This window comes from Botryllus schlosseri, chromosome 4, assembly GCF_051294905.1.
Source record: "Botryllus schlosseri isolate E-star chromosome 4, Bs_hap1, whole genome shotgun sequence".
Taxonomy (NCBI): Eukaryota; Metazoa; Chordata; class Ascidiacea; order Stolidobranchia; family Styelidae; genus Botryllus; species Botryllus schlosseri.
This window is the reverse complement of record NC_137239.1, coordinates 22,447,111-22,475,103: the sequence shown is the minus strand read 5'-3', so window position 1 is coordinate 22,475,103 and position 27,993 is coordinate 22,447,111. Positions and strand designations below refer to the sequence as shown.

The window sequence follows — 27,993 nt, the reverse complement described above, 5'->3', positions numbered from 1 at the left end:
AGTCGCTTTTATGGTTAAGTGTGAGCAAGGAGCATTGAGCATGAGCATACATTACAAGCTTTTATTTGATCCGTATGGGTAGGACTTGGTCCGCGAATGCAGCAGGTAAAATGTTGATTGTTGAATAAAGTTTAACAGCAGGAGTGTCGAATTAAACTGGTATCGCTTTCCGGATTCAATCCGTTACTAGAAAGCTTGCGGGCCATACCTGCCAAATGATTCCAAAATGTTACCACCAAATTCATACCTTTCTTTTTCACTGGAATATATCTGATATCACTATAAACGTTGACGTTGGAATTTCGTTTAGCATTTTTCAATCACCAAATAGTTTTTTTGAATGCCGGGGACCTTTTGCGTCAAAAGTAATACAGTGGTATCACAGATATTTGAATTATATTCATTCTGTAGCCTGTATATATATTCCTAATGTAACTTACGTAAAACGGATTTGCATTTTTTTTTTCGCATCTGTGAATAACTGAATGTCCATTGTCCATTCGGCCCAACAGAGTTTGCACTTTTTCGCCTTCTCGGAATTTGGCAAGGTCACCGACGTGGTGCTTATGGGGACTAGAGTGAAAACTCAACACTGTCGTTGTATTACTACAATATGATATATTTACATTATCTAAATTTGCTGTCTTGAGTGAATCTTATTACTTGAAAGTATATTTTTCTCACTAGAAATATCTCTAACAGCTGAAGGATTGCGCGAAAATTGGTAGGGACAAAATAATTCTGTCGACCCAGTTCTACCATTACAAGTCAAGGAAAGGCTGGTGTGTGCTCGCTTTTAGCGAAGCGCATAGAAAAATTATCAACAGCGCCACGCATCTCTGGAGCCCTACGCAACAGCGGGCTAAGGCAATAGATATCATAATAATCTGACATATCCAATGTAGACTACTTAGACGTAGCCTACATATCTTTATCAGCTGAAGGATATTGCGCGAAAATTGGTAGGGCCCTAATACATTCTGTGGACCCAGTTCTGCCCTTACAAGTCAAGGAAAGGCTGGTGCGTGCTCGCTTGTACCGAAACGCATAGAAAAAATATCAACAGCGCAGCGTTTCTCTGTGGCGCGGTTGCACATTGCTATTGCCGCGACGTCAGCTGATCCCACTCTCGCCACTCGGCCGCATCCTTGCTCTTGAGCTAGTCTCTCGTTTCGCCAGACAGCATTGTTGCGTCACACTGCCAATCTACTCGACAATGAATAATTAGGGGCTGATTGTGGGGGTTCCAGGGCCGCGAGCGGAATAAAATTTATATTTTCGTAATCAGTGCAGAGTCAGCTTTCGATTGATACCCGATTCATCAAATTTAATGCTCGGAAAGCCGGTCAAAAATCACCGTCAAATTGCCTGCAGCCAAATGGAAACTGTGACGTGATACAATTTCATTGAGCCGTGTGATTTGCTTGTGTCGACACCATATAGGACACTATGCTGCTAGAAAGCTTGATATATTATTTAGGGGAATACCCGTGGTTGGTAGGGAAGTTTCACATTATGAGGAGGAAGTCAAGTCAATAAGTAACCTGGACGCCGCGGTTGCTTTGTTGTTGTTGTTGACTGTTGTCGATCAAAATTTACATTAAAATTACCATTTTCAAATTCATCAACCTTCTTTTTTTTATCTTGTAGCTCCCAATTATTAAATACCTAGAAAAATATTTAACGAGGTCAGCAATTCGCATTGGCTGGGGCTGCTAAGAGAATGGCATTTTCTAGCTTCAAGAGACCGGCTGATTTGATTCCAGCTGCGAGGGATGGTGATTGTCTTTTGATAGAAGAAATTCTGAAGAAGTATAAATCTCATGTGAGCTTTTGCTTTGTTTGTTCCAGCATAGGATGAGAGTACATGTTCATAATAATAGTCTCTTATAGGATCACACTGCTGAGTTACGTATGAGCATGTATATGTATAGTAGGTAAGATATATAGGCCTGTATGGAATCGGTGTCCTGTGCTTACAAAATTCCTAATTTTATTTTTTAATAAATTACCCCAACTTAACTTGGAGAATCATCCTCCAGGGTTGGTTCGATTTTTTTGAAATAAGGTCGATTTTGTATGAAATAAGGTCAGTCTCATGTTTGAAATAAGGTCAGTCTCATGTTTGAAATAAGAATAGTCATGTTTGGAATAAGGTCAGTCGCTATATTAATTATAACGTCAGTTGCATACCAACATACCCAAGGCACGATTTCCAAGTGGTAAACCCAGTCCTAACACATCCCAGACATGATGTCACAATGGCGACGTATAGTCCGAATACGGCTACAACCACACCAATTGGTCACAGGGTTGTATAATGACTCGAGTCATTTTCTCCAAATATACGGAAATGACTCGACTTGGACTCGAGTCATTATTCACTCCATATCCATTATCCACTGTGCGCGACGAAAATTCTAGGCTTTACTCAACTTTTATGTAAATTAAACATTGATACTCCGTGAAAACAGCCCCGAAATTCCTCGGGCTATCTTCCTGATTGCAGGATTAAACTATTTCTACTTGACAAACTGAAAATAGCGAAAAGTAAGTAAGTAGATCACAAAATATTGCGAAGTATGTAGCGGGTAATTAGATCTACTTGAGTAAGTACCCAAGTAGCGGAAAACTACTTGAGTACTTCAAAATAGTAGAAGTACTTCTTTACTGACCACCTCTGCTGCTTATTTCAAACATGAGACTGGCCGTATTTCAGACGTGATTAACCTTATTTAGTATTTACATGGTGACTGGGGTGTGTGTTCGGCCTGTGTTGCCATTCAAACATGGGGCCTGGGGTGGGTCTGGACGGTGTTGACACTCCGATATCGTGTCTGGGGCGTGTTCGGACATCATGTCTAGGATGTGTTTGGCCTGTGCTGCCATTAGGAGATGGTGTCTGGGGCGTGTTCGGACATCATGTCTGAGGTGTGTTCGGCCTGTGCTGCCATTCCGACATGGTGTCTAGGGTGTGTTCGGCCTGTGTTGACACTCGGACATCGTATCTAGGGCGTGTTCGGACATGATGTCTGAGGTGTGTTCGGCCTGTGCTGCCATTCAGACATGGTGTCTGGGGTGTGTTCGGACTGTGTTGACACTCGGACATCGTGTCTGGGGCGTGTTCGGACATCATGTCTGACGTGTGTTCGGCCTGTGCTGCCATTAGGACATCGTGTCTGGGGCGTGTTCGGTGTGTATTGCCGTTCAGACATGGTGTCTGGGGCGTTTTCGGACATCATGTCTGGGACTGGGTTACTACTAGGACATCGTGCCTCGGATATGTGGGTACTGCAACTGACCTTATAGTGAATAAAGCGACTGACCTTGTTTCAAATATGAGACTGACCGTATTTCAAACAAAACCGACCTTATTTCAAACAAATCGAACCAACCCTCCTCGAATCATCGCTGCTCACCTGTTGTATTAGGCAAAACGAACCGAGATTCCAGTAGAGGTAGATGAAGAGATGCAGCATGCACTCGTGCAGAGATTGAGATTGACATTGAACTTGATTATTCGTATGTTCTCACCAAATATCTGTCAAGGCACTGTCAAGGCACTGAAATACAGCTCCTGCTGCTGCCTGCAGGATTTATGATTGTAACGCTATTCTCAATATATATCAGTCATTATCCATGTTAGGTCCTCTGTATTTGTCTTGTAATATTGAACTCATTTACCAATTTCCCTCTAACTTATTACAAATATTCTGTGGAGTTATATAGTTATAGTTTCTTGTCCATAAATCATGTTCTATGTGATAAATCCACATGGAAGTGTATCGCAGTCTTGATATAGTAAATTTACTCATCAGGCCTATGCCCCCAGGATTGATCGAGACAATCTTTTGGTACAGGTTGATTACAAGTCTGGGGGTTGTACTGCCTTGCAACAAGCTAGCAAGTTTGGACATATTGAAGTGATGAAGTTATTGATTCGCAATGGTGCTGACATAGATGCTTCTGATGCAGACTATTCCACCCCGTTGCATTATGCTGTCGATGGGTAACGTAAAGTTCATGTTATCTACTTCTTTCGACTCTCATTTGAATCTGAAGTGTTTACAAAGCCCAGCTTATTCCAAGATCCATTCAAAGGGGGTCGGGATTCTGTAACAAAACATAGATTGAATTCCCGTGATTACTTGTATCTACAAAGCAAATTGCAATGACAGTAAAGTCTTGTTTACGTACTCAGCTGCATCTGTGTTAAATTATATTCTTAAACCTTGAAGCGGTTTCCATATCTCTAGGCAGGCGCAGCCCTTTATCCAAGCAATTCCTGAGCCTGGTTCAATTGTTGAATTACTCGTAACATAATGTAATGGTAATTGAAATGTGTTGCTTCACATACTACAAGGCTTTTCCATTGAATCTTACCAGGAAGAATTGTCGATACAAAAATAAATATTAACGATAAATTTGACAGAATCAGTAAGATGTAGGTTTTTATGATATCATATTAAGATATCGGTAGTCAAAAAAAACCAAGCCTGGCATATCATTGCTCGACTTGTTCGACTGTAGATATACGTTAGTTGCTATTTGGACATCTAATATCTATACATGATGTGATCATAACTAATATCTCACTACTCCATTCAACTTTATTATTCGTATTTACTATCGTCTATTCTTCCTGGCCGAAGTCAATCTAAAACTTTGAAGAATGTGCACTGTGCAGCAGTATTGTACAATCAACCTTTTGTAATGAATAGTTTTCCAGTTCTGTACCACGAATGATTTAATAAATCATTGGATTATGATATGTTACCGTTCCATGTACATATTTTCCCATTTCTCATGTACTTATCTTGCTTACCTCCGTTGTCAGACGGTGACTAAATGAATATTGAAGCGTGCCGTCTATATTTGAGACTTCCACCGTCGAAATTCATACCGTTTTATTTAATATTGGTTGCGTTGCGTGGATCATTTGAGACCGATTTTGAATTGGTTCATCTTCCCAGGAATCAACCGGAATCTGTCAAACTCCTTCTAAAGAGTCGGGCTAGTTACCACGAAAAGAATGCAGACGGTCTGACACCGCCACAGCTCGCGTTTACAAAGAAATTGAAAGATTGCAATCTGGTTTTCCTGGAATACGATCCTGATGTTACGTTCAAGGTACTGGAGTGTAATACTTACTTATAACCGCTACAAATAATATGTTGTTGTCATTGATGTACGTTTTGATATTTTGGATGTGGCCCACGCAGCATAATAATGGTTCTATCTTCCACGTTTCCACCAACATATTTCCTCTAATCAGTCTGATTATGAGTAATGGGTCCACCAGGCACCAGCACCTCTGCGCCTTCAGATTTGCGGCTCGTTCATTGTGACGCAGTGAGTACAAATGACGATGACGATCTGTGATGTCACGTCATTGTGAATAAAATTTTCCACCTCTCAAATTGTCATCCTGACTACACCTTTAAACACAGTTCTATCGAAACTGCACTCAGCTATTATATACTTTGCTCTGAGTCCGATTAGTGTGGGGATTACACACAATGCTAGTTCCATTACTATCCAGAGTAACATCCTAGTCCTTGGTACCACGAAAAATAACAGGAATGCTAATAGTGATGGAAGCCCAAATTCGTTTTAAAAATAATCTGAAGCCCCCTTCTTGAACCTTTACTCCACACACATGGAAGAATTTCCACTTTGGCCTAATTCTCCAACTTAAAATTAGAATATGGGTGTGAAATTTTTAAGGCATGTTTCTTTTATCATACGGTGAGAGGGTGCATTCAAGAAATAGTTAACCGTCTGTTAGTGTTGGGCACAAGGATTTGAGTACTCCAATCTGAATCGAGTATTAACTCTAATGATTGGAGTCGAATAGTGAGCTATGATATTCCTCGAGTACTGAATTATACACTCATTGCCAGCAAGAGCTAGCTTATCAACGAGAATTGTAATTTTGATACTTGGGTATGCTGTAAACCAGAGGTCTCAAACTCAAATGTGCTCGCGGGCCAATTTCCTAGTTTTTGATGAGGCCGCGGGCGGCAGCACCAATAATAGGGATATTCAATGTATAATTTCCAAGTAGGCCATATTTCACGGAACCTTGCAGACAGGCATTTCACCAACACCGTGGGAATATAATTTACTATGGTACTATTCACGCTTAACACGAAAAAAATCACCTTTTCAAATATTTGAATAAAATTGTTTTTGTGTCGGGCATAATTTGTTAAAATAATGAGTTATAGACATCATGCGAGACGATGCATCATGACATCGTAAAACCGTCTGGTTATAATATTGCAGCTATTTGACCTTTGACGTGCCACGATTTTATGTAGAATATTTTAAAATCTACTGAAAATTGATCTGATATCAGAGCATTTGAGTGGTGTAGCATAATCCTGGTCTTGATATAGTCGTGATAGGTGGGCTGTTGTTACTGTCATTGCCAAAGTCAAGTTAAAGCAGCGTTATATGTTGCCTTCGAATGTTATTTGAACATATCTATATCCACTTGAATATAATAATTATTGAGCCATAGTAATCGCATTGCTTCTTAACCTTTTTAGCAATCGTGCCTTTCGTGCATCCAATAAGATTTCTCGTAGCCCCTGTTCATTTTCAACACAATTTCTGATGGTACCCATATTAAAATCAAAAAGCCCATTCACATAAAATTGGGCGTAGCGCGAATATTATTTTTCAGTTGAATAAATTGGCCAAGAAAATATTCCACAGCATATAGGCCTAATTCCACAATGCATATCGTACCCCCATGTTTTGGAGCTTCGTCCCCCGATGGGGTCTACGGACCCTGGTTAAGAACCTCTGGAGCAGAAATGTCCAATCACCGAAGAATTAATTGGTGTTACAGCTGTGGAGCGTACTACTGCGTTACTCGACACGTATAATAACATGAATAACGAGAACAAACAACACCCAGCATGTAACCAGCTACGCCACGGGGGCCGCAGAATGCCAATGGTTGCCATACTGACATGATTAGATAGCTATATACCCTACGTAGTGCAAGCTACGACCTGTTGATATATTACTATTCCCCATGACAGTTTCATAGATTATTGCATCCGTAGGATTACCAAGTCACCGTTGCGAGTCGCAAGTCCTGCTCTGATTTTAATGTTTGACCCGACTCAACTCGAGTCATTTTTACTTAATCACCCAGTCCAACATCCAACATCGAGTAATTTTACGAAAGTTCGCACCAAACCAAATCACAATTTTCAGTCAAGTGGGTTGAGATTTCAGTGAGCTTTATAGTAGTTTTAGGGTGAACTTCAAGTTCTTATATCTAAAAAAGATATATGGCACTTGAATGTATTGTTGAATACTTGAAATTCCAAAATATCGTCGCTGGCCGCACAAAATCTTTTCGAGGGCTGCGTGTTTGAGACCTCTGCTGTAAACCTTGATTGTTCGTATCTCAGCATACGAAACATCTAGTACATGTTGGTGAAAATGATATGTAGGCTATATATCTGTGAAGTCGTGATCAACCCGCAGCATTGTCACACAGTGCAATGAAATAGGTATGGCCGAAAAAATATCAAATAATCATTAATGTGATGTAGAACTGGCCTTATATTCTGTATGGTCACATACAAGGTACATATTTGAAATTTTTACATCATTCCTATTGATGTGACGTCATACAGAGTGATACTCGAATACTCAACTCGACTTGAAGCCTAATACTCTATTCAGAATCTAATCACTCAATTTTGCCCACCCGTCTGTTATATCAATATTTTGATGTCATTTATTGCTTGCTCTCTATTTATTATTGTGTTACAGCCCGATATTTTCATTCCTGAGACCATGCCAGAAGTGTCTGAAGACGTTGAGACGTCGGTAGTTGTTGAGGAAACCGCAGAAAAACAGCCTGAGGTATAGATAACGTAATCTTATGAATGAAACTGAACGAAACAGAAAATTTCTACTTGAACATCCTATATATCTCGGTCTTTCTTGTGCTACTTGCTCGAATGATTATGTTTCCGTTGTTGCTATTGTGTTTTTTGAAGTTCTCAAGTAACCTATTGTCTGGATGAAATATGATTGCTTGTCTAGTAGTAATTTAGTTCTGTATATCTAGTCTAGAGTCGAATTTTAACAGCAGCTACTGATAATGACCGAGTAGACTTTTTGGGGAGTTGAAGAAGAAAATGCGAAGTCCTAGTAGTAGGCCTACTTGTGTAATTTTCGAAGCTGTTAGAGGTGATTTATTTTGGAAATTTTCTTCTAGCAACTTTCGGAACTATCAATTACAACTTTGTGACGAATGCAAAATATCTTTTGGGCACTATTTTTCACAGGTTGTGATAATGCATTTACATGAAAATTTTAAACTATTAGAAACCTGTCAAAACCTAATCCACTGTTTTTGTTTTCAATTCATGATCCAATTCTATGCCCATCACTGATTCCCTATGCCTGTTGACAAATATCGGTCTGCAATGTGTCTCAAATTGTATTTCGAAGTGGCAAATTCGAGCTTTAACAGTCCACTTTATGAAATATAAATTCTAAAATAACAATTCATGGAAAGAACATAGGAGTGTATGTCCAGTTTGAATTTCTAATTCTGGTTAAGCTGTGTGAGGAAGTCGTAAAGTAAACTTACACTGTCCTTGCCTTGACATCAAGAAGATGCCAACAATCCAATCCTTGTAAAGCAATGCGTAAGTAGTCATTGTGGAGCACTGAATGACTGTAAATGTGTTATGCGGGTAACGTAAATGTGCAAAGTATCATTGTTTGCTACAATACATTCAGCAATCAGCATTGCTTCGTTTTTCACTTTCCGGAGAGCAGGTTTTCTTGAATTAAACGGCATTAATTTACAGCATTGTGTAGTGTGTTTCTTGAAGTCTTAACAACCATACATTTCCTGGTGGGCACAAAGTAAATCTATTAACCCTAGGCCGGTTCATCCATTTTTTTCAAAACATGATATTTGTTTACTTGATGAAAGCTGAGGCGTCACAGTGTGACAATCTTTAGCGTATTATTTCTTAAAATACAGAATTGCTTTGACCATTTCCACCTTATATTATAATTTAGGTCGAACAGATCGAAAACAAGTGCCTCTATTGCTTGAAGAATCCTGCGATCATGACTTTCAAGCCATGCGAGCATACATTTGCGTGCATTGGTAATAACCTTTTGTTATCATTTCTCTGAATGATTCGCATAGATGTTCAGCACTCAAAATACTGAATTGCCATTCAATCAGTTCTGTTTCACCCCCCCCCCCCCCCCCCCCCGTTTCAACCTGTCAGCTTCTAAGGTCAATGAACCTTACTGTGTTTGTTATGTTTATATGAGTGAAATGGTTCTACCTATGAGTAACTTGAAACTGTCTCTCTTTGTAGCGTCTCGTCGTTTGATGTTAAGTACTTAGAAATTGATTTACTTTGTAATTTGAAAAGTTGTGCTGAGATTTTGGAAAAACAATATGCAAGGACGAAGGACTAATAAGCAAGCTTCTTGTGTATTTGCCTGTCAGCTGATTCGATGGTTATTGATATTGTCTGTGTAGTTTTCAGAAGGAGTATTCTACATCGTCTCCTACTCTGCATTAGTACAGTTCAGTTTTCTGAATCTCTGCCAAACTACCGCTTTGTTACTACAGTATATTTATTATATACTTCTTGAAACCACCCCACAATTGTTAAGTGCCAGCACGCAAGCCAGCTTGCTTGTGATGTCACATTTAATATACGAGGTATCTTCACTTATTATGATCCCCGAATCACGTTCAAGTGTAAGAATAGGCCTGGACACCCAAGCCGTCCAATAACTGTGTCTACACAACTATGAAAATCTCTTGAATGGAAAAGGAATTGCCAAGGCTGACTGTAATCCAGCATCAAGTGATTTAATACTCCCTTGTCGGTTTAGAGTGTGCCAATGTGGACATTTGCAAATGTGGTGAACCGATTGAATCTAAAGCATTTGAGGATAACGACATGGTACGAGATTACATTGAAACGCTTCAGAAAGCCAAATGGGATAATGAATACAAGCTGGCAAAGTTGAACACGCAGGTGAGAGGATTTTAAGGCATTTGCATCACCTGACTTTAATCGAAAGTGAAAATCCAGGGCTTGCAAACACCAATGAGGAATGGTGCTCTTCCACCTCTCCTCAGTCCAATTTTCATTTATGAAATTGTGATTGTCTTGTAGGCACAGGTGGTCAATAACGAAGTACTTCTACTTCTGAGTACTCTAGGTTTTGCCTGGTTACTCAACTTCCACTTCTACCTAGCAGATTTGTAAGTAGAACTAGTTACTTTGTACACTTTGGATTTTGTATTGCATAATTTTTGGGATATGTTTCCATGATATTTATGAGTGAAAATGTCATGTCGGGAAAAAGAGTCCCTATATGACGGTGATGGAGTATATTTTCGAAAATTTTGCCCATTTGAAGTGTCATTAGTCACTTTTCCTTAGTGGTGAAGATACACCCTGTAATTTTTCAAGTAGCCTCATTCCATAGAATGCTAAGACTATGAGATGTCTCGACCAGACCTACTTTTTGAAGCTAGCTAATTGAGTAACTTTCAGGTCTTCATATTCTACTTCCGCTTGGAGTAGTCTTGATATGTCTTGGAAATTACTACTGTTTGCAATTAAGTAAAAATTGACAGTGTTTCTTTCATGTCTACTTTTATGAACGATGGCTACTTTGACCACCTTTGCTTATTGGTTACATCAGTTCTGCCAATTGCATCAATTGTACTTGAGAGAGACTGGTTTAAAATGATTTTCACACCACGACAGTAATGCAGTCAAGTCGATGTTATCTCGTGTTTTAGCAGAATGTTGATTGACTCTGAATAATCCTGAAAAAATTTTCATTCAAAGATTTGTAAGAAAATTTCTATCTATTGTAATCGGTCAGCAGAATGTCTGCTCGATACCATGCTCGTGGACATCACTGATCAACTGGTGTTTGGTCTCCGGGACCAGTATCGACAATTGTGTTTTGCTAGGTTTCACGTTAGAATTTCAAAGCCACAATTATTGGATTGACATATCAAACACTAGACTGCGAATAGTAAAATCAAAGCTGTCCAGATGTCTAGCCAATTGGTTTCCAATCATTTATCCACTGCACACCATGTTAATAGTAGCCTATCTCAGAGATCTATTGGCTACTCAGGATCCATCTTTTTGGAATGCACACCACAACATATCCGTGCACTGCAGTATGATAGATTTAAGAGATTTAATTGATTACGTCTTATTTTCATATCACCACTGTTACCCGACTTAGCCCTGACTGCTTCCAATTTTTGTTTGTTTGCTAGCTAGTGCTAGTATTATTTCATATTTTCTGATTAACATTTTATACAATCACATCATGTGGAGATAAGCGAGACAGTTGTTTGATGCGGGTGTCACCAGACTAGTTGACGTCTAAAGTCTTATCGAGCACTACTATCAAATACTGAAAACTATGTACCGTATGCGTTTTTCTTCTGTATCACCATTGCTACTGTCTGTTTAGTATGTATCTCGGTCGGTTGAAAGTAAGAATCTGTCTGTACTCTGTACCTTTCTCTTTCTGCTAAGTGCTGGTGCTTTGTCGTAATCACCGCTGTTAAAAGCCGATCCTCACAAAAATTGAATCAGTAAGTCGGATTATCTGATATCGTTCTCATTGGAATGCACCGATTCTGTTTCTTATGTGAAACGGCAACGGCTCGCATCACATCTTTATTGAGGAATGTTTGCGTCCCAGAGATGTGCATTGTGCAGTGCATATCTAATCCATAAATATAAATAAGAATTTTCTGGCTACTGACTTTGCTGACAACTGACTTTGCTGACGACTTTGATTTGATGATGTGTTTTTTTTCTTAGCTGCACACGCGTTCGTCTGAGCTGGAGAAAGCAAAGAGCGACATCACTTGTACGATATGTTTCCAAAACCCAGTAGATTGTATGTTGAGACAATGTGGGCACTTATTTTGCGAAGAGTGTGTGTGGAAGTTTAAACGTTGCCGTGACTTTCCAGGGCGTCCCTTCAAGTGTCCTATCTGTTCAACCTGGTCCAGGTTTGATCGCTTTTACCCTTCATGGCATGTCAACCGTAAACACGGTTTTCGACATCCTGTTGAATAGTTGTGTGTTGTTGTTCTGCAGCATTGTCACAAGACGCTAAAACGCTATTCGCCATTGCCGTACAGCACGGTTGTCAAACAACTGGCCCGCCAGACGATTTCATGTGGCCCGCGAAGAAATTCTGAGTACAAAATGCTTGTGTTATCCAGCACATTTCTAACTAATGTTGGGATTTTTAGTAAGCTATACTTCCATTATATAGTTCCTCAAGAGAGCAAGTCGAACGTGTATAGATCACATTATAACCATCCGACAGCAGTGTTGCAGTTTCACTTTAGTCACACTTTGGAGTTTTATGGAAAAATAGACCAAAAAGTAGTTGATCACAGAAGCAAAAACGCCAATGCAAAACCGTTATATCAGTGATTCCGAAACGGTGTGCTATGGCACACTAGTTTTCCTCCACAGATTCTCATGTGTGCCGCGAATCTTTTTGGAATTTTTGAATTAACTGTATGGATATTAAAATAAGGCATGTAGCTATGCATACACGACTTAATATCGTCCAACTGGTTTAATAGCTTATAAATATAAGCACACACGACGTGTAAACACATTTTGGCACTGCCATAGGGTATAGCAGTGGTCGGGAACCTATGGCTCTTTTGCAGAGGTGGTCAAAGTAGTCAAGAAAACTACTCAAGTAGAAGTAGAAGTCGCAACGAAAAAATCTACTCAAGTACGAGTAGAAGTACTTCTTCCATAAGCAACCTAAAACTACTTGAAGTAGAAGTAGAATTGACTGACTTTAAATCTACTCAAGTAAGTAAGTAGTTGTGAAAACGATCGTAATACGTTCGCACGGATTGTCAAAAGGTGCAAATTGAGCTATGCGAAAAGTGCCTAGCTTGATTCATATTGGTGCATACCAGGAGGCATTCAATATTCGACAGCATGAGCATTCGTCCGCATCATGGGATGAAAATGATAGTATTGATATGGAAGTGCGATACCAATCCTCTGTTTAATCTAACAGCACGTTTTAAAAAAAATATCATGGTTTGGCGCACTCCCTCATATTAGAAGGCCCGTAGTTTAGTCGAAGAACAATACGGAGAATTTGTATAGGGTAAGGCGTGAACACTTTGCGCGATTAGTAAAAGTTAATAAAAAATATGGCGGAAAAATAAAAAAGTAAAAATGCAATGTTTTGTAGCTTTATTTCCGGAAATTAAAGGCATTAATACACTTGCTTTTATACTTCAACACAACATGTATGTTATCGAGACAAAAGAACTGATATTAATTAGAACGCAAAGTATATGATACTGGGAATTGAAAGTGAAAAATAAATACTACTTCCAAAAGTGGAATATGCATTTCATGTCTAAAGACAGAAAGTTTCAAAGTTGGTATGCTAAAACAGCTCTAAAACTAACAAAAAGTCAGAGCTCACTTTTACAGATTAGGACACGCCATGGACTGCTAGATTACGATATGATAAGTAACTGCTCGATTGTGAAACATCAGTTTCAAACGTTATGATGAGCCATATATACTGTGGAGAAACATTTCATATGGGCGAACGGCGACAATGCGGTGTGAATGGTATCACGCCAACCCGCCACCCAAATTATATTCACCGATACTTTCGTGAAATCATACGGGTTGCTCCGCATCCACTGAGCACGAGGCGCGACGAAAATTCTGGGCTTTACTCAACTTTTATGAAAATTACATGCTCATAATCCGTGAAAACAGCCCCGAAATTCTTCCTGATCGGAGGATTAAACTACTTCTACTTGACAAACTGAAAATAGCGAAAAGTAAGTAAGTAGATCACAAAATATTACTAAGTAGAAGTAGAAGTAGCGAAAATGAGATCTACTTGAGTAAGTACCAGAAGTAGAGGACATCTACTTGAGTACTTCGAAAAAGTAGAAGTACTTCGTTACTGACCACCTCTGCTCTTTTGGGTATAAGATATGGCTCTTTGCCAAACATTTATTTTTGTACTGATGAATTGATCAATATTTCAGAGACTTGTTTGTAAATTTTCATCACGACCGGATTAATTATTCCTGTGGCACTATAAGCATGTCTTTGAAAGGTATATGCAATGCCGTCTTCAGGTTTAGAGGCTCCGGCCCCCTCTTTTCAAATTCGATGTACCCGACTCGAAACCTTGGATTGCGCGGTACGTTGATTGATCAAAGAGAATAGCAGACATAACGACGGCAATATGACAACGCACTTTTCAAATACACGTCGTATTCCTGATCTTCGATGCAAAATGAACTGCCATGGACGTGACATTCACAATTACTAATAACGCCTTATTTATCCCCGTTTTTGATTTGTAAGTAGCTCTGTAATACAACCGGCTTAAAATATAGGCGTGTAGCGCAACTTTATATGTTAGCGCCAAATACTTTGAGAATTGTGACGTCGATCAGTATTTAGATTTTCGGAATCAGTGCGACAGTTACATTGGAATAATATCAGTTATAATAAATTCTAAGCTATTTACGATGAATTGCATATCAATGGTGAGACTTTTAGCCCGTCTGTGCCTCACCTCTCGTTTCGCGGTTCATAGCAATAAATATGCAAATGTTCAAAATCTAGTCATCTATGAACATCAATAGAAAATACCAAGTAGTTGAAGGTTCCATAATTTTCGTTCACTCATCCTGACGACAGGTGAGGCACTGCCTCACTTGCCTCCCCTGACCCGACGTCACTGATGTATCACAGCTTAGAGTGGGTAGGCCTATCAGACATGGGGTAATCGCGATTAGTAATCGTAATCGATTACGACGATTACAGCATTGTCAAGTAATCGTAATCGCAATCGATTACATTCGAAAAAAATCCGAAGTAATCGTAATCGTAATCGACTACTTCCCATATCTAATCGATTTATCTGTGAAAGAACGATTACTTTTTATTTGTACAAGGATATGACACAAACTGAACAAGTGAACATTTGTGAACAAGGAAGAGATATTATACAAGATTCGTGATAGCACAAGGGTCTGGTTTTCAAACGCCACTGCTCATTATTACGTAAGAAGACGCAGTTAGCTTTGCGCGTCATTGCGTAAGAAGTATCCACAGAAAATAGATGTTCGAAGTACTTACGTCGTACACTAGTGTGATTGTAAGAACACCTGCCGTGCTTTATATCAGGTTATCAACACGTTCCACACGCCGCTACCTTGCAGCAGTATAATTTGTCTCCGCTCTGCCTAGTTTAAAATAGTACTTTATGTGTTGATGATTGGTTATGCTAAGTTAAACGCAGTTTGACCGTTGCTGCTTGGCGAGTAGTAGGCCTATCTAGTATACGTACGGACACCGGACAAAGATTTGATATTTTGTACTCGTCAAATAAAACATTGGGGTTTCCACAGCGAAGCAGTAAAATCAACAGCTGATGATACATATATATATATCATAACCGAGCCGTTTTTGCCGTTTCCCCTAACTGCAGCTTGCAGCAGTAAGTTGAAGGCAGAATTTTATGTTCGCTTCTTCTTGTTCTCATATGACACTACTTGAAACGGGCGTCAATCGTTATTTCACAATTATTTACTCAACATTGGGATCTACCGCCATGGCCATGTGCTTATACATTATGTTAGCGTGGGATGTAGCTGGAATCAGGACCAAAACAGCAATTCATCCCCCAGTCCAAACGTTGGTCTTTGGCCCCATAGGGTGGCAATCTCAAGTTGAGGACTGAATTTCGTCAATAATATTAGTAATTGCATTATATTACTCTTAGTTTTTAATCCTCTCTCAGCCCCCGATGGTCAAATCTACCTGTAGAGATTGTTTGTTTGTTTGAGGTATCCATGGTGTTTGTCGACTACAACGGTCATTTACACCAGGCCGATTTTCTATATTTTTGATTCCGTATCTGCCAATTTGTAGCACGGCCCACTTCTAGGCTTTTTGTAAGACACCGCTTACGCGGATGAGGCGGCCAGGAGGAGCCTAGATAAACCTCCAACACTTTGGTAGGAACCATTGGTGTTGCGGTCATGGATTATACCACTGCGCTATCTCGCCACACAATTACCTACCAGTAGAGCTGGGGGCACGTAATTCATAATTCATATTATCTTGTTATAATTACTTTAGTGTATGTTGTTAATTCGTGACCTCCGATTTGTTATACAATCAAAAGATATTGTAGTGGCTCAAACGTAGCAGACTAAAAGAAAAACTTTCGTGAGACGCACAAACAAATTGTCATGTCTTATATCATGACTGCATGTCTAGCAACTCAAGTTGTAAATTACTAGGGTCAGTGGCCACATTAACTACAATAGGACTTGAAAACAATTTCATCATGGGCAAAAAAGCATTCATTCCGTCAATGCGGCCGTTGAACTTAACAATCAAGTCAAAGATCCATTGGTTTGATGGTCAGATAGCGTTGTAAAACGAGTTGTAACACCACTTGCTCTTAATTAAGTCCGATGATAAGCAAACTTAAATCTTAGTGCCCATCCAAACGCATTTGAGTGTGAGCATGCTTTCTGACGTGAGTTGAGTAACGAAATCGTTGCTGAGTAGAGAATCGTTACTCGACAGCAAAGGAATTGGTCTCCACCCTTAATTATAAACTCCAGTTTCCAAGCCAAGCAAGTGTAATTTTTAATATCAATTTTTTGTTTGTTATAGATTTATTTTTTGTTAGTTTTGTTGGATTTTCCAACGTCAACGGGAGCTGCAAGTAGGCTAGCTGGGAGCCGTGGTTGGGAATCACTGATCTAGAGAGGATTCTAAAGTTAATTAGATCTCTCGAAAATACTCTGTAACTATTTTGGTTTACGAAATACCTTTTGAGTCCCCTTCGAGCTCGCTCTCCACCCTATTGGGGAATTTGGGGTGCGGCAGGTATGGCCCTGGTAAGAATGCAAATCGTTGGGCACGATAAATTGACCTCTATAAAAATGGGCAATAGGTACATTATGACGTAACAAGCATATGACGCATCTTTTTTTAAAGGGAGTTTGTTATCTCATTAGGCCTTTTTAGCGCAATCCATAAATTGTCTTCCAGCATAGCTTCTAAGATGTAAAATAAATGTAATCGTGAGTAATCGTGATTACTTTTCCAATGTAATCGTAATCGTAATCGACTACTTCCTGATTTTGCTGTAATCGTAATCGTAATCGTAATCGCGTCATTAGGAAGTAATCGTAATCGCAATCGATTACATTCACGAAGTAATCACCCCATGTCTGAGGCCTATATACTGCTGTAGTGACTATGTTTGGCTCCATCTGCGCAAGTGATCATGGATTCTCGCATTTAAAAGGACCATCGCGACGAACCTACGTTCCCGTAACTCAAGTTTCGCATGCTCAACTAAGGCCACCAGCATTATTAGTACGAGTTTTTACAGAGAAAATGTGGCCCACACGACGAATCCCATTTAAAGAGCTCGAATTAGTGCTACGATGACGTCAGGAATTTCCTATTGTGACGTAACTGTTCATTGACATGTATGGCTCTTTAGGAGTTGAAATGCCAAAAAATAGGGCCAATATGGCTCTTCGGACAAAAAAGGTTCCCGACCCCTGGGGTATAGGATGATCACAGTTTTTGCTGTCTACTTTCAAATGCTATTCCATGAAACGGTGTAAAAGCAATCTAAATTATATTGCTACTTGCATGTGTATGACTAGATTTGAACATGTCTTTTCGGTTTTGGCAAAAATTAAAAGCTGTGAACGAGAGATATTGGTTGGAATGACGCAATACGGATATGCATTTTAATATTGCAACCTCGTCTCAGCAGTGTATGTTCGATTCCGATAAGCAAACATTTGCATCGCACTAACGCGAAAATAATTTTCTCTTGTAAAGTGTTTTAGCGAGTGTTTTTTCTGGTGTGCCACAAACTGAAAAAGCTTGCGAATCACTACGTTAAATGCAGGTTACATGGAGAATAAAATTCACATATCTGAGGCCGCACTGCTGTATCGCTCCTGTCTCAAAATGACCTCCAGATAATTACAAATAAGAATGTAATAATATTTTTAATTAATTATGATGATGACTACACTGGCCAACCAAATTTTTTTTTTGAGTGCCAAACATATTTTATTGGTTTCTGAGTAGGGGCTGCTGAGTCCCAAAATGACATTCGTTTCTTTGAATTGGCTTTATTTAACTTCAGTAACTGCCAAATGTGAACAGAAGTATCAGTAACATACATATTGGAAATGTCTCTTCAGCCAATGCATTACCTACTTATTCTGGACCAGATACTCCGCTATGTCTATTTGCTATTTTAGCTTTCCCTTACTTCAGAAACAAGGCATAGAAAACACTCCATTTTGAACAGCACAAGTTATTTAGCTGCAGCCTATATACCAGTGTTGGGATCAAGTCACTAGCCTACCTTCGAGTCACGAGTCATTTCGAGTCATTGCACATTTTGACTCGAGTCAGTCAAGTCAATCGATTTTCAAAGGTGACTCGAGTCAAGTCAAGTCACTCGATTTTTTGAGGTGACTCGAGTCAAGTCGAGTCAAATCAAGTCAAGTCACGAGTCAAGTCAAGTTGCCTTTTCGAAGTATGGGGCATGATTAAGTCATTGCATTTTGCTAGCTGTCTGAAATACAAGTTGAGTGGTCATTGATTTTGAACCGTGTCCTCCATTTTGAGATTTTGTCCTCCACGCTCCAGCGGCTATTTCGGGAGCTGAGCCGGAAAGTTGACCTTTTTTTTATTTAGTCAACCGACCACGAAGTGAGAAAAATTTACCATTTTTTCAAGATTTCCCTCCTGTATTCTAAGTTTGAAAAAGTGTCCTCCTTTCCCGATTCCAATATATGGTAACCCTATTTTATGGAATTTTGATATCAATTGATTTCCCCAATTGATACATTTGGCGACGTTTAAAACCTCAATATGTAGGCTACTATGTAGGCCCGAGTCGTCGCTCATAGGTATCGTGTACATTATAAAGGCTATCACTTCTGAAATGCACGGTTGGAATTAGCAATATGACGTCACGTGAGTGACGTAATGAGGTTCGCGTTCACACAGAACCTTTCAAAAAGGCTCGCGTTCACACGAACCTAAACCTCTCAAGAGGTTCACACCATCCCTAGTCTGAAGTCGAAATGCAAAGAATTGCAACCAAAGATGTTAATAACTTGAAATTGAAAAAGGTTCACAGTGCAGAACCTATACCATTGTTCGTTTGTGAACGTAAACCTCTAAACTTGTGATGTTCTAGCACAGAACGCCAACGTGAACCTAACGTTCACACCATCCCTACTCATGACACTAGAAATCGGTACAATGTTTTGAAAATATGCAGTTACCACGGCGGAGGGGTTATTTCACGCGCGGTTCTTATGGCAAGTTCTTCAGGGTTGTAACCAAGTCACAAAGCTCCGATCACCGAGTCACAAGTCAATCTCACTTTTATAGTTTTGACTCGAGTCAAGTCGAGTCATTTTCAATTCACAACCGAGTCAAGTGCGAGTCCAAGTCACCGAGCAGAGGTTCGAGTCCGAGTCATGGTATTATGACTCGAGTCCGGGTCCAAGTCATTGTGTTGACTGCTCAGTTTCCAGTTAAAGTCTTGTTACTAAGTTTCCTCACTTCTAACAGGTTCTGGTCGCATTTTCAAGTACCAGTACCAATAGACGAAATCCCAACAGGGTGGTTACTTTACTGTTCTTCAAAATTACAATGAAATGTTGGTCTTGGCCGTCTGAGTCTCGAGTCATATGACTTGGTTCGAGTCATGCGCAATGACTCGAGTCCAAGTCGAGTCAATACACAGATTTACTCGAGTCGAGTCGAGTCATTTCCGTATTTTGAGAAAATGACTCAAGTCAAGACGAGTCATCACAAAATCGTGACTCGAGTCGTAACAACCCTATAATTTCATTGACACAATCCACGAAAACGTATCCTTGCTATGCACTTTTCCAGACCGAAAGTGTAAAATCTATGTAGTTTTACCCTGCGAAACTGTTGAAGTAAAAGTGGAAGTAGTCCCAAAACAGAACCACTTTGCTAAGTGCGTGATGGAAGTGGGCGAAATATATTTCGAAAAAGGTAATATGTACTTCGTTACTGACCATCTCTGGATATATCCCATAGGTGTAGTAGCCGCAGTTGCCGTGTACCCTCTTTTTGAGTGTATAACGTACTCATTTCCTTACAGTGTACAAAGGAGATTTAGTTATTTATCTTGTCTGTACTCTGTTGAATAAGCTAGTTTACACGCGACCTGTCGCGTCTTGCTTCTTTCATGAATTTTATTCACGAACGCACTTGATATATGAGATTCTTCATTCAATTTCGTACCGTTGTTTGATTTCTTTTGCCTCAATAAAACTTCAAATGACATGGAATGTGATAGTTGAATTGCCTCCTCGCCCAAGCAATGCACAGGTCTCAATTCACGTAATTGCTTCCTATTGAGTCAATTTCTCTCACAGACCTGGTGCTGGTCGATCGCAGGAAAACACGAAAAAGGTACAGGGTCACCGGTTTCCACATTGCCGACACCGATAAAATACCGTGATGTTTCTCACTGTGTTCCAAAGCGCGATTGAAGTTCGAGATGCAGTACGTTGTAGCGTTGGTTGTTGTGTTGGGTTGTGTGATATATAATGCCGAGTCCTCGGTGCATTATCAAAGCACTTGTTACGATGGAACCGTGACGCACAAACCTGGAGACATTTTCGTAATGCCAACGTGCTTGACCTGCACTTGCCTCGAAATCGGGGCGGCATCTTGTACCACGTAAGTGCTTGTTTTACAGATGAGGTATAGGCCGGACCGATGTATCATTTTCGTAACTCCGCCCAGAGCTAGAGGTCACTACGATAGGCCTACTCTGCAGTTCTCGGATTATCCAGGATGGCTATTTTTTGGTGATGGGCGAAATTTTCAATTGTGACCGGAGTTGGATCAATTACATTAATTCAGGTCAATTACAATTAATCCCTTTCATGTTTGAATTAAATTACAACTTCTACATGCTAAAATATCAAAATACAATTACTGTTAAATATGTAATTAAATTACAATTACAATCAGTGTTGGACATGGAATTGATTCGGTAGAGAGGTGCTCTTTGAGAACCGTAGCGACGTAATTAGCAACAATCACAAGCTATTCATATTTCATTCATGATACGTAGAATTTCCTTTAATTGAAAAAAAAACTCGAAAATTTTCGAACTACTCCCAATCATGAGTGCTGAAAAATACAAACACAGGAAACTTTTTCAAGCGACTGCTAACAACCAAAAGTTTCAGCGACAAACAAATACTAACAACGAATAGGATACAAGACAGGCAATGAAATCAGGGATATCTAGAACTAGATAGAACTAGTTCTAGATATCCCTGAATGAAATGTAACCAAGCGAAGTCACACAGCTGAGTAAGGCAAATGAAATGTAATTGCTGAGGCGTCAGTGAATAGGGTGATACCGATGAGGCGTGTAAAATTAAAATAAATGCAAAAGGAAAGAAGCCACTGATAACTGCAAATTGCAAAATTTTGGTTCGCATTTACATTTTCACTTGTTCTAAAACTGTTCGATTGCACTTGATGAATATTAGGGTGCGAAAAATTTCCCGCCCCAGTAAATTTGACTAAGATTGGGGGGTATGATTGGAAGAACATCTCTTCAAATGCGTGATCAAGTTTGATCAAAGCTTGGTTTGAAAACTTGAATTTCTTTTTTTGCAATTGTTACAGCAAGCCTCAGTACTGGTCAAAGATTAAAACAAAAAAAACGCTGATCGTGGTGTAGGAAATGGCTCAGCACAGGTTTCTGAAGAGTTTATTTGCAGTTCATCAATTATTGAAATATTACGATTGGACTATATTGTAATTTACACAGTTTTCTGTTGCTACTGAAGTATTGGAAACAGTTTAGCATGGCTGAAATATCTAGTTTACGAGGCACGCATAGCACACCAATGTAAATAGGCTCCATTATTTTATCCTGTGCTTGTCAAGTTTCAATAACAATGTGATGTAATTGAAATTGTAATTAGGCAAAATTTTTATCAAATTACAATTACACCAAAACGAAATGCTTTAATTACAATTACAAATACACGAAAAAATGTAAACAATTACATTCCGCTCAATTACAAATTACGATTGATCCAACTCTGATTGTGACGTAGTAAAAATTAAAGACGCGTTATATGGCTGAGGTCAAAAATTTGAAGTAGCATTCGGTCCGTAGTTTATGCCACTACCCGTAAGTTCAAGTACAGACCTATTATATAATATAAGTAGTATTCATCAGATTTGTCTGCAAAGCTCCAAGGGTCGCGGTAAAGGTCGTCGATCCAAATACAATGGAATGGCTGACGCGCAACAGACGAAACGATAAATAATATCTCCTTTCGTAAGACAAACACCATTCCAAATTCGCATTTCGACACGGGACTCATTTTTTTCATCGACGGGTCTCATTTGATACGTGGGGCTCAAGCTGGCGCGCATTTACTATTCGACGCCTGAACAGTGGACATATCGATGTCGAACGTTTATGCCAACATGCGGCGGTATTTTAATAAATCGCCGCCAATCATTTTAGCAGCGCACACACCGCACAGAGTCACATGGTCGCAGGCGCATGGTTGCATGTTTCCCAAACGTTATGCCTAGGTCGTGTCTCCTAGCGTGAAAATGCCCAGGGCCTAAATGCTGGTTCATATATCTTACTATAGTCGCGCTCCCGCAGGCTGCACTAAAGCACCCGAACGGTTTCATATGATATTAGGTTGTCGTTCTTTCATAATTGCCAATACAGATGGACTCATTTCTGCACATGATGCATATTTAAAACATATTTTCCATATACTTATATATTCTGGGGAGTTTCACACATTATAATCAAGAAACTAGGTTCCAATAAATCGCACCACGCGCGGAAAATTTTCATAGATAAATAAAATCTGCCTCAAAAGACTCTGTTTCATGATGATTTACGAAATACCTTTGGGGTAACCTTCTAGCTTTGTTCATCTGAAAAACCTCTATTGCCCTTTTTGCAAAAACGTGGTTATAATATCTCGTGTCCGTAAAAGCATTAGGCGTGCCATGAAAAATCATCTCGCGTGCCACGATAGGCAAGCGTGTCGGGGGTTGCCGACCCCAGCTGATATATAATCATTGGTATCCCAATGAAAGCGGTATAATAAGGCACAAAGTATCAGTTGATTGATGAATTAATAGATTCAACACTATACACGATTGTCGATTGACTAGGCGGAAAGAGTTCCATGCGCAATTGTGCGTGTAGCAACCAAGAGTAATTCCAAACTAGGTGTTGCAACGGCCATGCAACATTCACCCTGTCCTTGCGACTAACTTATCACTCGCACAGGACATTACCCAAGCACCGCCGTTCATATTGTTATATGATCGTGGCGAGACTGGCAATCTGAGAGGGACCGAAAATTGAACAATACTACTAGAAAAAGGTTTCCATAGCTAAAAGCAAGTCTGAGATTTGCCGGGGTAGAGCACCTCTTGGCAGTAAGCACGCTCATAGCAAGGAGCAAGTTCGACGAATGATGAATATAAGATTGCAACCCCTGGAAGCCTAACAAAACTGAAAGAGGCATATACAGGCCTATTGCTTGCCGAGTAGGCTACTGGCTGTGTGAGAAGCGTTCTAACATGGTGCTGTTAAAATTGCAAATTCATGCACGAAATATATGATATGCAGGTGTGCCGATGTCAAACTAATAAATGTCTTACAATGTCAGCAGTCTCGGGAGTGGTTGACTGATAAACGGATGAACGCACGCAAGTTGTCTAATCCTGTCACAACGAAATAACAAATAAGTCATGCACTCACGCCACCCATTGCTTCGGGTCATTCCTCTACGAGGAGTAAGTGTCGGCGTTCTGTTATCAAAAGCATCTTTTTTCGCAGGCCCTCACGTCCGTTTGCAGAGGGGTGTGAAGCAGTATTGACAGATGATTGCACGTACGTCCTTGTTGATGATGATGGAAACGAGTGTGAGATGGAAGGGCAAGTGGGATGAACACTAACCATCTCTGAAAATGGCGCTGCGTAGGCGTGTATATGTAACGATTCCAAATCATCGCGTCATTTTCATAGTGCATTTCTATGTATACGGATTATTAGTTATGTTGCAATATGTCGGCGCAAATATGTTCCTTCTCATATTTTTGAATTGAATGTTTGAAAAAATCTATATGGAACAGTTTAGTGTGATTTGTGAGGGGTGCAGAGAAAAAAGCGACAAAATAGAAACGGCAGATATTCTGACAGGTCCTCCAATTCATATTTCGTTGTGGAATATGGAAGGATCATGGCATCATGAAAAACGAATTGAGAATTTATTATTAATCACACTAGTCAGGGCCCAGGGGTGTCAAACTCAACTTGAGTCGCGGGCCGGATTCAAACCTTCCTATCGCCCGCGTGCCGGACCAGTCAAATGATTCCAAAATATGACCTCCATATACAATACATATATTCTTGTCCTTCACTTTATTTTCAAGCCTATATATATTATATACGTAATGGTATAATACTTTATTTTACGGGCCAGGGGTTCAATTCTAGCAACAACTTTATTCGCAAACGACGAAATTGGGAAATACGACGATTCACGAGTTGAATACAATTATAAGCCGCCAAAACAGTGGTTCTGACCACGATAAAAGTTGGCATATTTCGATGCTCCTGTTTTAGTCGTAATGTGACTTCAGCTCTGCGTATGCCCTGTGAGGAATACAAGAGATTTACCTGTAAAGGCGGACGTCGGAATTTGGTTTATTATAATAATAATAATTATTATTAGTTCCTCATACAAACTCTGAAGTCAGTGTGCAGTTTTTTGCTTTCTCTGAATTTAGTGTCAATGTCACTGACTTGTTCCGACGGGTGACTAGAGTGAAACTGCTGCAATACTGCTGTCGGATGGTTATAATGGGATACACATATTAGACGTTTTCTGTCTTTAGTGACTATGTGATGGAAGTATATCGTACTAAAAATGTCAACATTTCTCAGAAATGCGCTGATAACACAGTGGTTCCCAATCGGAGGAATATCTCCTTTAGTGGGAATTTTGAAAATTTCAGGGGAGAATCTGGCTTTGAGGTTGTATCAGAATATACACTGGATTCACAAGGTTTTTAGATTTTTATAGTAGAACTGTTAAGTATGAAACTATCTCTTCACAACTGTTTCTTTCTTTTGGCGGATTTTTATAGCTAGATGTATCTTTAAACTCTTTTCTTTGCGTATAAATTCCGCACCTGATAAAGTGATGCTGGCGAGACGTTGGTCCCGCGACAACCTCTCGACCAAACTGTTACTAAGCAGGGAAAAGTCATGCCGAGGTTAGCACAAGGCCACTGGCGAAAATGTTTACCTTTTTAAGCCAACATCTGAGCTAACGTGAAAAACATACAAAGTCATTAATTTAACTCAAGGCCATCGCAACCGAACTTGGTCATTTACTTTTTGTTTGCAACTAGCCGACCAGTAAAAATGCCATATTTAGCGCAATGTTGCCACAACGGAAAGTGATGACCTACTTTCTTTTGATTTAGGTATTTTCTAAATTACAAGTGTTAAATAATTGATATGGAAGTAGCCCACATTCGACATAGGTTGGGCATTATTATATTGCTCCGTCAACAAATCGTTGTGCGTTGAAACACTCTTTAGTCACCGGGCAAGATTTTCCTAGGGTTGATATTAGCTCAAATATAGGCAAAAGGAGTTCACGAGACGAAAAAGGTTGGAAACCTCTGTGATAACACAATAATTATCCAATCTACCCTGACTCCGTACGCCTATCGATAGGCCAATATCTCCTTGTCTAAGGAAGTTGATGGTTCATCTTCTGTCATCTTGCAGATGAGCGATAAAGAATACGGATAAAGCACATGTATTGTGAACACGATGAAACCAAGAAAGTCAAGACATTATAAAACAATTATCGCTGTAGGCTTATTCATAAGTGCAGCATTCTTTCGCAGCGGTTACGTCAGTAAGGATAGTATAATTTAGGAGCATTGTTGAGCATATAATGATTCCGGCCATGGCGGTCGTCCTTCCAAAATGGATTCACGCGTATTTTCAGGGTCCAATCCAGCCTTAAAATGGGATACATAAAACATTAGTAAGCTCATCATACCAAGAGTTCCATTGTTATAAAATATAGGCTAGCAAGTTTGATTAAGCGATACCATACCTTTCGGAGGCATCAGGTATGTATTTCCAATACCTCTCGAATTCATCTAGCGCTTTACCCACTGTCAGATCGTCTAGTTTGTCCCGGGAAAACTCATTGCTGCCGTACATGACTGTGCGAGCCTGAATGCTGTCGAGAAACCTGCGCAGAGGTGAATTATGATGGGATGGTCAACATCCTAAATCCCTTATCGAACTGTAGATCGCGTAGTGATAACTTCAGTTAGATGCTGGATGATATCGTAGTCATACCTTTGAAATCCCTCTTCACTGGCCGCCGCCCCTTCTCGGTAAGGAGATGAATCCATTTTGCAATCGTATGATCCACACCAACACAGCAGAGCTAGTTGTATGCCTTATTGACCTATGTATCTTGAAGCGATTGTAAGCTACGTTTAGTTTGTTTTACTGTACATAACCGTTGCGCTACTCAATAAAACGCTACGATCTACGATCACCTCGACAGAACTTAAACTATCTCCGTAAGTAAACATTCCTTCTCCGTTACGTTTACTGAATTAACATGTCTTTACGTACACATACTCACAGTCATTGATATTTGATTCTATATTACTTGGGTACTAAATTATAATGAAACGTTTTTAGCCTTCTCCACCCTTTCCATGTTCTGACAACCCCACGGCGACCCGATGCTGACCTTAAAATACTCGTCCTTGCAAGCAATACTACACGTTTGTGAATCGGGGAACAAAAGCATTTCAAGGAGCGTCGTGTGGCCTCTTGATCCCGCTTTGTGTAGCAAACTTGTATTATTTCAATAGCCCATTCAATTTCGTTTCGCCTTTGTAGTGTCACAGACTTCAGATAATGCCGTTACCGCGACAATATGCGAGCAGCGCTGTCCTTCGTGCATCCTTGCGTCAGAATACGCTTAATCGATAGAGTCGGGCCTCGATAAATTTATGCAAGAATTAAATTATAGTAGGCTATGATGTAGCGCAGGGGTGTCAAACTCAAATTGGGTTGCGGGCCGGATTCAAGCCTGCAAATGGCTCGCGGGCCGGACCAGTAAACTGATTCCAAAATGTTACCTCCTGCCTTCGGTTTTCACTTGAATAGTTTATTATCAGGCATATATAGATAATGCTCGGATCATAGGGTTTTATTCTAGCAAGTCGCAACACTTTCATTCGCGAACATTGGAATTGGCAAACTACCACGATTGACAGTGGCGCTAACTAATTGGCATATTTCTAAGCTCCCATTTTCTTTAGTCGTAATATGGCGTTAGCTATGCGCTGTAAAAAATACAAGATATTTAATTGTAAAAGCGAAAGTTGGTGGAATTTGGTTTAATATCATTAAATCGCGGGTATGGTTTCTTTCAAGTCCGGGAACCTGTTGGGTTGGAAGTGACACAGCAGTGCGACCATGCATATTTGAATTATATATTATGTAACGTAGCTAATATACTACCATGTAAACCGCATATAACGGTTCCGCATTCTCGTTTTGGCTTCTGTGAATAGCTACTGTTGGCTCATTTTGCCATAGAACTCTGAACTCAGTGTGCGCTTTCTGCCTTCCCGAATTTGGTTGACAATTTCATCGAGTTGTTCCAAGTGGTAAGTAGAGTGAGACCACAGCGCAGTGCATGGTCGTGTGGTTATAATGTGGCCTATGGAC

General features: G+C 39.8%; 2 protein-coding genes and 1 long non-coding RNA gene across 3 annotated transcripts; 2 read left to right on the top strand and 1 right to left on the bottom strand.

Annotated features, from left to right (window-relative positions):
* Window positions 1–1,661: 1,661 nt before the first annotated feature.
* LOC145437459 (uncharacterized) lies at window positions 1,662–12,276 on the top strand. Its single transcript, XM_080314719.1, has 7 exons — window positions 1,662–1,825; window positions 3,861–4,009; window positions 4,974–5,130; window positions 7,801–7,893; window positions 9,070–9,160; window positions 9,910–10,055; window positions 11,883–12,276. Exons 1-7 carry the CDS (start codon window positions 1,724–1,726, stop codon window positions 12,141–12,143), a joined length of 999 nt encoding a protein of 332 aa, XP_080170845.1. The 5' UTR covers window positions 1,662–1,723; the 3' UTR covers window positions 12,144–12,276.
* Window positions 12,277–20,657: 8,381 nt separating this feature from the next.
* On the top strand, window positions 20,658–24,342 carry LOC145437458 (uncharacterized). Its single transcript, XR_013914669.1, has 2 exons — window positions 20,658–20,876; window positions 24,046–24,342. It is a non-coding gene; the product is annotated as an uncharacterized LOC145437458 (long non-coding RNA).
* A 1,683-nt stretch (window positions 24,343–26,025) lies between these two features.
* On the bottom strand, window positions 26,026–26,981 carry LOC145437457 (uncharacterized). Its single transcript, XM_080314717.1, has 3 exons — window positions 26,599–26,981; window positions 26,348–26,488; window positions 26,026–26,249 (listed from the first exon to the last, which is right to left on the bottom strand). The coding sequence occupies exons 1-3, from the start codon at window positions 26,652–26,654 to the stop codon at window positions 26,141–26,143; spliced, it is 306 nt and encodes a 101-aa protein (XP_080170843.1). The 5' UTR covers window positions 26,655–26,981; the 3' UTR covers window positions 26,026–26,140.
* Window positions 26,982–27,993: the final 1,012 nt, after the last annotated feature.

Coding starts and splice junctions, on each gene's coding strand:
- LOC145437459 (XM_080314719.1), top strand. CDS start 1,724: ATGGCATTTTCTAGCTTCAAGAGACCGGCTGATTTGATTCCAGCTGCG. Junction 1,826..3,860: donor TGAAGAAGTATAAATCTCAT/GTGAGCTTTTGC, acceptor CTTTTGGTACAG/GTTGATTACAAGTCTGGGGG. Junction 10,056..11,882: donor TGGCAAAGTTGAACACGCAG/GTGAGAGGATTT, acceptor TTTTTTTCTTAG/CTGCACACGCGTTCGTCTGA.
- LOC145437457 (XM_080314717.1), bottom strand. CDS start 26,654: ATGGATTCATCTCCTTACCGAGAAGGGGCGGCGGCCAGTGAAGAGGGA. Junction 26,489..26,598: donor AGTGAAGAGGGATTTCAAAG/GTATGACTACGA, acceptor ACCTCTGCGCAG/GTTTCTCGACAGCATTCAGG. Junction 26,250..26,347: donor ATACCTGATGCCTCCGAAAG/GTATGGTATCGC, acceptor TCCCATTTTAAG/GCTGGATTGGACCCTGAAAA.